The sequence below is a fragment of the Osmerus mordax genome, chromosome 18, assembly GCF_038355195.1.
Source record: "Osmerus mordax isolate fOsmMor3 chromosome 18, fOsmMor3.pri, whole genome shotgun sequence".
Lineage (NCBI taxonomy): Eukaryota > Metazoa > Chordata > Actinopteri > Osmeriformes > Osmeridae > Osmerus > Osmerus mordax.
The window spans coordinates 1,393,225-1,406,895 of NC_090067.1; the positions used below are offsets into that span (position 1 = coordinate 1,393,225).

General features: G+C 47.5%; 1 protein-coding gene across 1 annotated transcript in view; it reads left to right on the top strand.

Annotated features, from left to right (window-relative positions):
• csmd2 (CUB and Sushi multiple domains 2) overlaps positions 1-13,671 on the top strand; it is a 204,016-nt gene that overhangs the window by 127,226 nt on the left and 63,119 nt on the right. The window contains exons 13-22 of the mRNA XM_067256225.1: positions 1,595-1,777; positions 3,373-3,563; positions 3,984-4,119; positions 5,149-5,343; positions 6,419-6,557; positions 7,919-8,106; positions 9,702-9,890; positions 10,471-10,587; positions 10,985-11,200; positions 12,586-12,774. Of these exons, the coding sequence (XP_067112326.1) occupies positions 1,595-1,777; positions 3,373-3,563; positions 3,984-4,119; positions 5,149-5,343; positions 6,419-6,557; positions 7,919-8,106; positions 9,702-9,890; positions 10,471-10,587; positions 10,985-11,200; positions 12,586-12,774 (1,743 nt within the window). The remainder of the gene's footprint in view (positions 1-1,594; positions 1,778-3,372; positions 3,564-3,983; positions 4,120-5,148; positions 5,344-6,418; positions 6,558-7,918; positions 8,107-9,701; positions 9,891-10,470; positions 10,588-10,984; positions 11,201-12,585; positions 12,775-13,671) is intronic.

Below are 13,671 nucleotides of genomic sequence, written 5' to 3' on the forward strand. Positions count from 1 at the left end.
CTCTTACAGTAGATACACACAAACACAGACACACACACACACACTTTCTCTCTCTCCTTCTCCCACTAGCCAGACACATCAAAGGATTATTTTCTTGTTCATCCCTCTCTTTTCCCAGATGTTCTAATTGCAGAGGCCCCCCTAGGAAGAGCAGAGCAGAGCGCCAAGGGGGCTTCTGGCTCAGTCAGGGAGCAGGGATTCTCTGTGTGTGTGTGTGTGTGTGTGTGTGTGTGAGAGAGAGAGACAGAGCAGTCTCATGGTACTCCCCCCTTCTAACCATCCCAACACAGCTTGAAAACAATCCATTTTGTTCACCAGTGTGTCTGGGCAATACAACCACCACCCCTCCCCTCACCACTCCCACCAAACACACACCCCATCCAACCCCCCCCAGCACAGGCCCACATTCTCTTTCTCTACTGATTAACGTCCCAATTGCAACGCCTCTGGACAATAAGGAACAGGAAGACAGAGGGAGGAGTACATCCTCTCTCCATGACCTAGCTGTGTGAGAGAAGGAGGATGACAGAGAGAGAGAGAGAGAGAGAGAGAGAGAGAGAGAGAGAGAGAGAGAGAGAGAGAGAAGAGAGACGAGACAGAGACAGAGACGAGAGAGAGAGAGAGAGAGAGAGAGAGAGAGAGAGAGAGAGAGAGAGAGAGTGGGGTGTGTGGTTGTGTTGTGTATAAATATGTGTGAGGGGGGGAAAGTAAAAGTGCTCATGTCAGCTTACAGTGTGGTAGAGAACATTTGTTACCCATGGAGAGGAGAATGCAGCTGCAGAAATATATATATATATAGAGAGAGGGAGAGATAGAGAGAAAGAGAAAGAGAGACAAAGACAGACAGAGAGAGTCAGAGACAGAGAGACAATATCACACAATTTATTTTTGTCTGTCTTTTCAGTCTCATTCACTAAGGAGTAAGAGGTGATAATTACACCTGACGTTGTGCAAACTGACGTTGTGTCCTTGGGCAAGGCACATCACCCTACTTGCCTCGGGGAGAATGTCCCTGTACTTACTGTAAGTCGCTCTGGATAAAAGCGTCTGCTAAATGACTAAATGTAAATGTGTCTGTCTGTGTGACTGTATGAAAGAAAAAGGAAGAGTGAGTTATGAGTTCTAACTAGTATGACTCACCCTTGTCTTGGGGCTGCAAATAAACTGAAGCTGTTTCAAGTATCCTCTATCTCCCCCCCCCCCCTCAATTCCTCCTTTACCTGTTTCACCTCTCTCTTTCTCCATTTACACCCCTTCACCCCGGTTCCCTCCATCACCGTTCTTTGTCTCCACTGTCTTCCCCAAAACAAAGTAGGTCTCTTGAGTCACCCACTGCTTTGTATAGACCCCCACTTTTACTTCCCCTAAATACTTAATGAGACATCACTTTACGTAACACACACACACACGCACGCACAATCGAAAGGTACGTCTCATCGCACATCTCATGCACACTCGCATTTTGTGGACTCAAACACTCACACACACACACACACACACACGTTATCAAGCTATTTGTCATTTGACACCTATTGGTTCTACCTAGCCAAATCAACTCCACATTGATCAACTGTGCTTGTCTCCCACCAATCAGAAATCGACCAGGGCAGCTGTGGAGATCCTGGAATCCCGGCCTACGGCAAGCGTGAAGGGACAGGTTTCCGTCATGGAGACAGACTGCACTTCGAGTGTTTGCCGGCCTTTGAGTTGGTGGGCAAGAAAAACATCACCTGCCAGAAGAACAACCAGTGGTCAGCCAAGAAGCCCAGCTGTGTCTGTGAGTGACCTATCACACACTCACACACACACACACACACACACACACACACACACTCACACACACACACACACACGCACACACACACACACTCACTCACAGACCCACAACATATTCTGCTTTTCTAGATGTGTCAAAAATACCATTGAAACCCCCGACCCAAATTATACCCAGAAGTGCCAAGAGCAGTGGCTCTCTTGGCATCGTGGATATGACATTGGGGCATGTAGTTTTCTGACATGTCAATTTGTAGTCCTGAAGATGACTGCTCTAATGGGAGGCCTACCACTGACGGCCATGCATCCAAGCACAGCACACGTTCCTTATTCCCGAGCTGCACTGAAAATCTCAGTTTTTAATTTGAGGAAAGTTGTCTTCCTGTCAGGGTCAGTGGATCTTGACGTTGTGAAGAACCAGTTCTCTGGAGAACATTGGTGTCATCCCAGATGTACGAGGTCTTGAGTGAAGCTCAGTTCCTCAGTTCGTGTTCTGGACAGACTTTTACGGTGTCATAGTTTTAATGTGCCACTCTGCTGACTGTCATGTGATGTGGCTGTGCAGCGTACCGGAGTCTCAACATTTACTCATCAATAATGCAGTAGTGTGATCTGCACTTTCTCTCTCTCTCTCTCTCTCTCTCTCTCTCTCTCTCTCTCTCTCTCTCTCTCTCTCTCTCTCTCTCTCTCTCTCTCTCTCTCTCTCTCTCTCTCTCTCTCTCTCTCTCCCTCTCAATTCCTCTCTCTCTTTATATCCTTCTCTCTTCCTCCCTCTCTCCCTCTCACTTTCTCTCCCTCTCTCTCTCTCACTTTCTCTCTCTCTACACTATCTCTCTTATCTTTCTCATTCGCTTTCCCCTCTGTCTCTGTCTGTCTGTCTCTTTCTCTTTCTCTGTCTATGCTCTCTCTCTCTCTCTCTCTCTCTCTCTCTCTCTCTCTCTCTCTCTCTCTCTCTCTCTCTCTCTCTCTCTCTCTCTCTCTCTGTCTGTTTCTCTCTCCCTGTTTGTCTTCCCCTGCTTTAATTAGTTAATAAGCCCCCACTGTTGTTTGCAAATCCATAGCCTCTGCTCTGCAAAGCACTGGGATAATCTGACCACACACCCAGCTTTCTGCACAATCGCACACAGAGCTATCTGTCTCACACACACACACACACACACACAAGAGGTCCGTGCAGGTACTAAGTGTAATAAGCAGTAAAAATACACAATTTACATGAGGCAGGGCAAAATAAACTTCAAAATAAACATCTGCGTGTGGATTGGGGAAGCTGGACCAGCAGAGAAGACCAGCAGGAATGGGACCCCAGCGAGTCCACACACAGTGGTGGCTGGGGTCTCTCCTTTATCCACCATGCCGTATACCGCCAGCTGTGCTCTCCTTTTCTCCCCCCTTCATCAGCCATGCAAGTTGTAGTAGTTGGCCTGTGGAAACATTTGACATTTCCCATTTCGCTAATATACAGTGGTCATAATGCGTGTCGATTGTTCCGTGAAAGTTTGACCTCCTCTCATCATACCCCTGTCATCCTCTCCTCCTCCTCTCTTCCTCTCCCCTGCTCCCTTTTCTCCTGCCTCTCTCCTCTACTGTCCCCTCCAGTCTCCTGCTTCTTCAACTTCACCACTCCGTCGGGGGTGCTGCTGTCCCCTAACTACCCCCAGGAGTATGGGAACAACATGCACTGTGTGTGGCTCATCATCACCAAGCCAGAGAGCCGCATCAACCTGGCCTTCAACGACCTCAGCATGGAGAAGCAGTTTGACTTCCTCTCCATCAAGGATGGGGGCAAGGTGTGTGTGTTGGGGGAGGGGGGGGGGTGATCGTGTTTAGGCCCCACAACTTTCAGGTTTTAAGGGGGTAAAGAGGGGGTTAGGGTAAGAATTCATGTTAGGGTTAGAATTACATTAAGGGTTAGGGTTAAGGGTTGGGGATACCTCCATTTTGGGAGTGAATTGTTAGTCCTCACTAGAACAGTGATGTGTGTGTGTGTGTGCGTCTATCTCTGTGTGTGTGTGTTTGTGTGCGCGTGTGTTCAGGTGTGTATGCGTGGGACTAGGGTTTGATTTGAGTGTCTTTCCATTCTGCCTTCATGCATTTCTATTTGCATCTGCCGCATCAATGAGTTCTCTATGAGCGCATCTATAGGTCACAGACATGTTGTGTGTGTCCACATCTCCCTAACCCTACCTGCTTGACCCATCTTGCCCCAGGCGGAGTCTCCAATCCTGGGTACGTTCTCAGGTGACGTCCTGCCCCCTTCCATCACCACCAGCGCCCACGTAGCCCGTCTAGAGTTCCAGACAGACCACACCTACACCGATAGGGGCTTCAACATCACCTTCACCAGTGAGTAGACTTCACTGATGTTCTGCTTGTTTTTAGTGTGTGTGTGTGTGTGCCTGTGTCAGTGTGTGTTTGTGTGTGTGTGTGTAAAAGACCGTACCCTTCCCACAGTGTAAACTGCTCTGGTCGTTTAGCGTGTGTGTGTGTCTGCATGTGCAAAATATCTTACCCTTTTCACAGTGTAGACTGCCCTAGTTATTTTGATGGTGTGTTTGGGTTGTGTGTGTGTGTGTGAGAGAGTCTCAAGGAACTACCCCTTCCCACAGTGTCTTTCTGGGTACTGGAAAGCGTTTTGACGTTGAGATGCTAATTTGCAAGTGTCTCCTGAGCCCAGCCCCAGGTGCTGAGGCGTACGCCACAATACTGCGAACACACGGTCGCTAATGCATTCATTAGAAACTCCAATTAATAAATAAATAAGTGGAGGAGGGCGACGCGGAGAATGGATGTCAAGAGCAGCTAATTGAATTTGACGGCTAGTTCCAGGGAACAGTTTTCCTCTCAACAGACGTGTCTTTGGGTGGAGTTTTTTTTTTGGGGGGGGGAGGGGTGCAGGGGGTGGCAGAGATGGGGGGGGTAGCATGGAGGGGTGGGCGGACTCATTCCATCAGTCATGTTAATTAAGAACGCCAAACTGTATTGAGGTAGGCATAGTTGGCACTTTAATAAATAGGAAGATAGTGATTGATGAGACGCACTCTGTTCTGGTAGGATGCATATGATTGGTGTGTGTGTGTGTGTGTGTGTGGTAAGCCATGAGTGTGTCACCCCTGTGTTTTGTGTGTGAGGGGGAGGATGCTGTTCGATGTGGCGGCTATTAAACTGCCCTGTGAGTTTTAGCAGTGTTTAGCATAGTGAATGTAATATCAATGGGAGATTAGCTCTGGCATTTCAGCGGCTTCACCTTGTAAAAGGAGAATGCTGCTGTGGTTTCTTTTCCCTCCGCTCTCAACGAAACCCTCTTTCCACACACACACTCACACACAAACACACAAACCCTCTAACCTACCGGACTTTTCCTCCGCCCGCCAGCGTTCCGCCACAACGAGTGTCCCGATCCGGGGGTGCCGGTGAACGGGAAGAGGTTTGGGGAGAGCCTGCAGCTGGGCAGCTCCATCTCCTTCCTGTGTGAGGAGGGCTTTGTGAAGACCCACGGCTCCCAGACCGTCTCCTGCATCCTGAAGGACGGGAACGTGGTCTGGGACAACGCCATGCCTCGCTGCGAAGGTAAGGGAGTGCCTGGGTTGGTGTGTAAGTGTGTGTGCTTAGGTGTGTGTGTGTGTGCTTGCGCGTGTAAAGGTGTGTGTGTGTGTGTGTGTGTGTGCATGTGTGTTTCTGCGCTGGTATGTGTGTAAATGTGTATTTATAAATGTGCTTGTGTGTCTCTCAGTGCTGAATGTCTACTGTCTCACATTACCCTAGCTCAGGCTCACATCAGCACATGCTCTAGAGCTGGCTAGCACGGTGGCTAATCACACTCCACCAGAATATCGTTCACTAGAACCCTGCCCCAGAACATTCTCCAGAGAGCTAGCTAGCTCGGTGGCTACCGGCTAATATCAAACTCACACACACAATATAGACGTCTATAAACTCACCACATGACTAAAGCCCTTATCTTTTCTTCCACTCATGCTATACAAAGCTGGGTGTTATTAGAACACGTGTCGTCTCTCCGCCCTGCTAGCGAGCATAGCGTTCTCCAGAGACCATCCATCATGAGACGGCGTTTCTGCCGTAATGAGTTCCATAGATGTCCTTCAGTGCACTGAGTCAACTGATTAAATCATCCACTTCAAAGAGGAAATACCACCAATGGTGGCTCTTTCTCTCTCTCTCTCTCTCTCTCTCTCTCTGTCTTTCTCTCCTATCTATCACTCTCTTATCTATCACCCTCTTTCTCACTTTCTTTTTCTCTCTTTCTCTCCATCGTCTCCCTGTCTCTCTACGTGCTCTGGTTGAGGATAAGTGGATAAGTAGATGTAAAGCAATGCAAAGTGTTTGCAGCAAAGACGAACGGTGTGTGCGAGTGTGTGGTCGCCTGTGTGTTACAATCAAAGTGGTGTAGTGTGAATGTTTGATACTGGTCAAAGGGAACTACGTTAAAGCAACTACACCCCCTCTCCATCTCCCCCAACCTTCCTCCTCCCTCCCTCCATTTCCTCTCCTCCTCCCTCCCTCCATTTCCTCTCCTCCTCCCTACCTCCATCTAATCTTCTCTCCATATCCCCCTCTCATTCCCTCCCTCCCTCCCCTTCCGCCTGCCTTCCTCCACCCTGCCGCCCCTCCTCCCTCCCTCCAGCCCCCTGTGGCGGGGAGCTGAAAGCCCCGAGTGGGATCATCCTGTCTCCTGGCTGGCCAGAGCTCTACAAGGAGGCCCTCAACTGTGAGTGGATCATCGAGGCACCGCCGGGGTACCCTATCAAGATCATCTTCGACAAGTGAGTCACCTCCTCTAAAGCTGTCTTCCTGTGGACCTGCCGTGTGTGTGTGTGTCTTCATATGGGGGACATATGGCCCTCCCCCCCTATGTCTTTAGTTCCCTTTACCTCCCTCCCTCCTTCTCTCCCCATCCCCCTCCCTCCCCTGGTGCTAATGCAGTAGATCTGATCTACATAAAAACACACCCCGAGCCGGAAACATCATGTTTTATTTATCAGCTGTGTTGATAATTATTTTATCAATTCATTTCATACTCTCTCTGAGGGGACTGCATATATCAATTCACACACACACACTCATGCACACACACTCGCGTACACCTACCTACGCACACATACACACGCGCGCAAGCGCAGGCTCGCACACACCTACCTGCATGCGCACACACACACACGCTCACTCACCCTACAGCAATCCTCCCTCCTCATCAGCCCTGCATTAGGATAGAGTCAAGAGGAATGAGAGAGCAAATAATTTGTTCCAGCGTTGAACAAGCTGGATCAGTAGCCACAGGAGTGTGTTCCAGGATTAGTCCAGACCACTTCTGCTCTCCTGCATCTCCCATCCTGATGGCCGCAGCGCCACAAAAGTACATCCGACACAAATGTTTGTTTCTCTTTGATTTGGATGCAGCATTAATAAAATATGGTGTCGCGCTCCATTTCGCTAGCAGCGTCATGAATACACAACCATGATCACTTTGGGCATGGTGAGGATGAGAGGATGAACTGGAGTATAGTAGGGTACAGTACAGATGTACAGAATTTTGATAGGTTGACGGACCCCCTTACACACACAATCTGACATGCACACACACACACACACCACACACATGCACACATACACACACAGATGCAGACACACAAATGTACACATCCATGTCATCATTTGAACAGCACTATGCACAAATACATGTTTAGCGTGGCTATGCATATATGCATGCTGAACATATCATGAACATGCATCATGTCATACAATATAGGACTCTTTAAATCTGGTAAACACACACACAGACAGACACACATAGTAAATGTTCATGTCCCCGGAGTTAGCCTGAGGCCATCTTGTATGCACAGGCAGACACACCGTACGATCTGTGTGAATAGTCAGTGACCAGCGCAGCTACAGTAGCTTGCATGTTCATCATGGTCTCTGTGCTGCACTTTCAAGACAAACTTCAATTTTTTTATCCTAAGTCTCCCTCTTCCTCCTCCTCCTCTTCCTTCTCCTCCTCATCCTTCCTTTTCTCATCTTCCCACTGAAGGTCAACACTTTAACATAGCTCTTTAGTTCTGGTATCTACCAGGAGACAGAGATTATGAATACATTCTTGGTAACCCAACGGGTGTTGTTCTCTCAGGTTCCGTACGGAGGTGAACTACGACATCCTGGAGGTGCGAGACGGCCGCTTCCCTTCCTCTTCTCTGATTGGTAGCTACCAGGGTACCCAGGTGCCCCAGTTTCTCATCAGCACCTCCAACTTCCTGTTCCTGCTGTTCTCCACCGACAAGAGCCACTCAGACATCGGCTTCCGTATACGCTATGAGAGTAAGTAAAACACAAATGCAAGCACGCACACACAGACCGTTCCAACACAAAGACGTGTAAGTACACTCACAGTCACAGTCGTAGACAAACACGCACGCAAACATAAACAAACGCATACACAAACAGTTTTACACACACACACACACACATACCTATTGAGATGATTCATGAATACTGTATAGCCTCCTATTATTAGGAGCCCAGGCCCGGCTAAGATATCACACACAGCAGGCCCATGTATTCAGCTCTATCTGTCAGGGGGCTGATATTAATGGCCTGCTATTAAAATGATCACAGTGGGCCTCATTTCATCAGCACTCCTACAGTATCATTAGAAAAGTAATTGGGGCTTGATTATACAGCGAGATAACCCCATACCACATCTAGACGTACACACACATTAGTAGGCACACAAACACACACAGCCTTCCACTTGCATGAGTGCGTGCTCACCGGAGAAAGCATGCACACACACGCATAAAAAAACGCATTTTTCACCGTCCTTCACACCTAAGCCCACGCGTTGAAAAGAATGTGTGTGAGTCATCGTAGGTGCGGAGGTGAGTGAGTGTTTGACAGTCAGATCTGCTCCTCTATGCGCCTGTGTGAATGACTCTACACTCAGCCTCACTCACACTCTCACACTCAGCCTTGAATTATTCACTACGTCCACCCAGCCAGGCAGAAGATGGGGAAGCTATATATGTGTGTGTGTGTGTGTGTGTGTGGCTTCATTTAACTACCTTTGTAGGGGCCAGAAATCCCCACATGAATGGTAAACTAAGGGGAAAATCCTTGGGGGGGGGGGCATTCTCTTGGTCCCCACAATTTCAGTTGCTATTTTGGGGGGATTTTAAGGGTTTTAAGGTAAGGTTAGAATTAAATGAAGGGTTGGGGTTAGGAACTAGCAATAGTTTTATGGTTAGGAGCTTGGTTTAGGTTTAAGGCTCAGCTTTTGAATGAAATTGAGAGTTAAAGTCCCTGTAAAGTGTATTTCCATTTTATTTGGTCTAGACACTTAAAGAATTATTCCTGGGTAGCCAGTCAATGTCCTGTGCAAGTGGGCGTGGTTTCAGCGACCTCAGCAGACACGCCCCCAGCGTTTGTGATCAGAGAAAACTGCAATTATTTTTACTTACTTTCTTTAACTTATTTTACTTGATCTTGTTTTTTTTATCATAAAAATGTGGCTGACTTTAAGGTTAGGGGTTGGGGATACCAGGATTTTGAGTCCTCGACAAGTCCCGACAAGTACATCTGTACACGTGTGTGTGGGTATGTGTGTGTTTATGTGTAAGAGAGAAAGACATCTAGAAATGACTTTCCCCATAGCTGCTTGTGTTTGAGAACTCCTGTACAGCTCCAAACATTTCAGTTTTTTCTATAGCTTTTAGCATGTCAGATCGTTTAAGTGCTACTTTAGAGACTAGGTACTAATGCCCTAGCTGATCTTAAACAGAATCACAGCCGCTAAGTGTTTGTGTGCACTGGAATTTTGTGTGTGTGTGGGCATCTGCATGGGTGACTGTATGCGTGTGTGTGCGTGAATCATTGTGCGCACATGTGTATAGATAACTCACCTCCCCCCCTCTCAGCCCTCCAATTGCAGTCAGATCACTGTGTCGACCCTGGTATTCCCGTCAATGGCCAACGTCATGGAAATGACTTCTACGTGGGCGCCTTGGTTACATTCAGCTGCGATGCGGGGTACACCCTCAGCGACACTGAACCCTTGGAGTGTGAACCCAATTTCCAGTGGAGTCGTCCCCTCCCCAGTTGTGATGGTACGTTCCACAGCCACTCTCAAAATGGCTGACGTTTACACCAGCGCTAAAGTGCTAAAAAAAAAGTGAGAGCTAAAAAAGCTTCAAAGTGAAAATATACAGTTTGGATTTGAAGTTCTTCTTCATTCTGAGTCATCCATGGGACCTCTTAAGTTTCTTATCTTCAGTGACTGTAGTTTTTAGTCTCTAGTTGTTTATACTTTTATATACTTTTATATCTGAGACACGGACTGACTCAGTGTCTTGAAAGTTTTTGTCCTATTCCACTAGACTTTTCTACATATTAGGGTAGCATTTATATTGTCTTGTCTGTAATTCAATTGATAATATCCCCTATGTTGATGTTGGTCTCAGGCCCCTCCAGTCAAATGCATTTTACAGCGTTAAATAAGCTCTGAGGGAATTTAGTCATTATTTGTGTTTCATTTATTGTCATTTATCTATCTTTATTTTCTCCCTCTCTTTGTCTTCCCTCCTTCCATTCTCCATCTCTCTCCCTCCCTGTCTTTTTCTCTCTCTTTGTCTATCCATCTCTGCTTCTCTATCTCTCCCTGTCCCCCCTCTCGCTCCCGGTCTTCAGCGTTGTGTGGAGGTTACATCCAGGGCAACACAGGCACCATTCTGTCTCCTGGCTTCCCAGACTTCTACCCTCATAACCTCAACTGCACCTGGCTGATCGAATCTTCTCACGGCAAAGGTTAGTGACTGTCAAGCATTCACAAATACACACTTACGTACACACACACACACGTACATGCACACGCAGACACATGCAGACTCTCACGTACATAGACACAGAGGAGACACAAAGCTAGTTCTATTTGCCGTCTGACGCTGTGGCTGTGAGGAAAGCCTAGGGTAAGACAGCCAAGGAACCATTCTCCTGTCACCGCACCATTAGCACACCACGCTTTGTGTCAGCCCATGACATTACTTCATTAGGCCCTCTGTATGTGTGTGTCTGTGTGTCTGTGTGAGTGAGCGACACGACAATGCAGTTCTCATCACCCGTAAACAACCATGTTAGACACCAAAATAATCTGAACTACAACCACCATTAAAACTACATTTCCCTGCACTTCCTGACCACCTAGGTGTCCAATTCACCTTCCACACCTTCCACCTGGAGAGCCCCCATGACCACCTGCTGGTGACGGAGAACGGCAGCTTCTCCGAGCCGCTGTGGCGTCTGACGGGCTCCACGCTGCCCTCGCCGCTCAGCGCAGGCCTGTTTGGGAACTACACCGCCCAGATCCGCTTCCTGTCCGATTTCTCTGTCTCGTACGAGGGGTTCAACATCACTTTCTCAGGTGAGGGGGAAGGGAAATTTCACCCATGTGCAGGAGAGGAGGGTTAGGTTTGTGTTCTGAAAGTGACTGAGGGGGAGGGGTTTGGGTTGGGCAATAGGTAGGGTTTGGGTTGTACACGTTTGGAAACTGGTAGGATTTGGGTTCTAAGTGTTGGGGAACTGGTAGGATTTGGGTTCTAAGTGTTGGGGAACTGGTAGAATTTGGGTTCTAAGTGTTGGGGAACTGGTATCATTTGGGTTCTAAGTGTTGGGGAACTGGTAGGATTTTGGGTTCTAAGTGTTGGGGAACTGGTAGGATTTGGGTTCTAAGTGTTGGGGAACTGGTAGGATTTGGGTTCTAGGTGTTGGGGAACTTGTAGAATTTTGATTCTAGTTGAGCAGCTGATATTGGACCGTACACACATTCACACACATAACCTCAGTGCTGTAAGAACCTTATGCAAACTGTCCATATCATACACTCCTGGGATTGGGTTCAATTAGGACTGGCACCATTTACAAAGTTCAAAAATGAAATTGGTCTAAAAGGATCAGATAGCGGGTTAGGGTTCTGTTTTCTAATGGCTGTTCTTAAAGCTCCACTAAGGGTTATCTTGGTACCTCAATGCAGAATACCCAGTGTGATGTGCCTTGCCCATTAACTGTGAGGATCCTATTTAAATGGATTACTAATTGGGGTTGAGAAACATGTCAACCACTTGTAAGATACAAGTTTAAGTGTAAGATACCCCCCCCCCCCCCCCCAAGTGGCCCCCTCATACATGAGTGTGTCTTTAAATAATCATGTCATTACAGGCTCCTGAGAAGATGAGAATGTGTTGAATTTCGGCATTAGTCTTTCACACCCCTGATGGTGCTTGTTCTTACTCCCCTTCTCTCTCCAGCCACCTCTGCCTCCCCTCATGTACTTGTGTGAAAATTAATTCCATTCAAATAAGCTTCAAAAAGATAAGAAATGAAAGACGTTAACCACCTAATCGGAATGGCAACCCTGAATTAGTGTGACCCACCTGTATGGTGGTAGACCATTATGCGTGGAGAGGGATACACCCATTTTCTGAAGCCGTTTAAAAAATCTTTCTTGCAATGGAAATGCATGATGGGGATATTACCAGCTACTTTGGCCCAAAAAGTTAACTATCTGTTTGTTTCTCACGTTCTCATCCTCTCACCTTCTCCTCCTCCATCCTCCTCTATCATTCTCCTCTTCTCCTCACTCCTCTCTCATCATCCTACCTTCTCACCTCTTCTCTCTTCTCCTCTTTCCTCCTGCTCCTCTCTCATCTTCTCCTATCCTCTGTCCTCCTCTTCTCCAATCTCATTCTCTCTTCTTCTACTCTCTCATCCTCCTCTCTTTCTCTCTCCTCCTCTTTCCTCTCCTCCCAGAGTATGACCTGGAGCCATGTGAGGACCCAGGTGTTCCTCCCTACAGCATCCGTAAGGGGCTGATCTTCGGGGTGGGCGATGTCCTCATGTTCTCCTGTTTCCCGGGGTACCGTCTGGAAGGGCCGGCCAGGGTGGTGTGTCTGGGGGGCAGGAGGAGGGTGTGGAGCTCCCCTCTGCCAAGGTGTGTTGGTAGGTGCTCACACTCTTTTTTAATTTGGCTTTGGTCACCACCCACCCTCCCTCCCCCCCTCCCTCAGTCCTGCTCCTCCAGCCACTCTATTCCTCCTCCTCTTCCACCCCTCCCTCCACCCCTCCCTCCTCCTACTCCTCCATCTCTCCTCTTCAACCTCCAATCCGCCCCCACCCAACCCATCCTCCCACTCACCCACCCGTTCAGTCTTGCTCTTGAGATGTGAATGTTTGCCCTTCATCTTTAGAACACAACCAGAAAGTGTTCCAAATAAACACACAGCACCAATTGAACCTCAGGGAAAGTAAAAATATATTCAGTCTTAAATTGCTGCTGTTTGATTGACTGGAACATCTTGAGGGGCAGATTTCATCCAATTAGAGAGCAGTGTAATGGTTTGCAGGGTATAAACTTAGAATATAATTTGTAAACTTTCAGATTTTGACATTTTAGCTGAGGACAACAATTACGTTTTTAGTTTTCATCTTCTCCAGTAATTTCTGTGCTCTTGGTTCCCTTCATGTTTGGTTTGTTTAGACTTCTTGAGGAAATTGGGTCAAAACGTTACTTAATAAACATGAATATAAATGGACTTGGTTGCATCATTTGCAGTGGTTCTTTGTGGAAAGATTCTGGAGTTTTTTAGTGAGCCCAGTTTGAGTCAGGCTGCAGTCATCTCATTGATCCATGCCTCAATCTCTCCTCTCCATCTCTCCTCTCTTCCTCGCTCCCTCTCTGCATGTTTCTATAAGCATGTACATGACTGTGGGCAATGTAGGTATGTAGCACATGACATGCCCTCTGCTTTCTCCTCTTTCTTTTTCCATTTGTTTTCGGCATATACCTACTCTATATATCACTATTCCCCTCTATCCCTTTCTCTGGATCTGCTATCT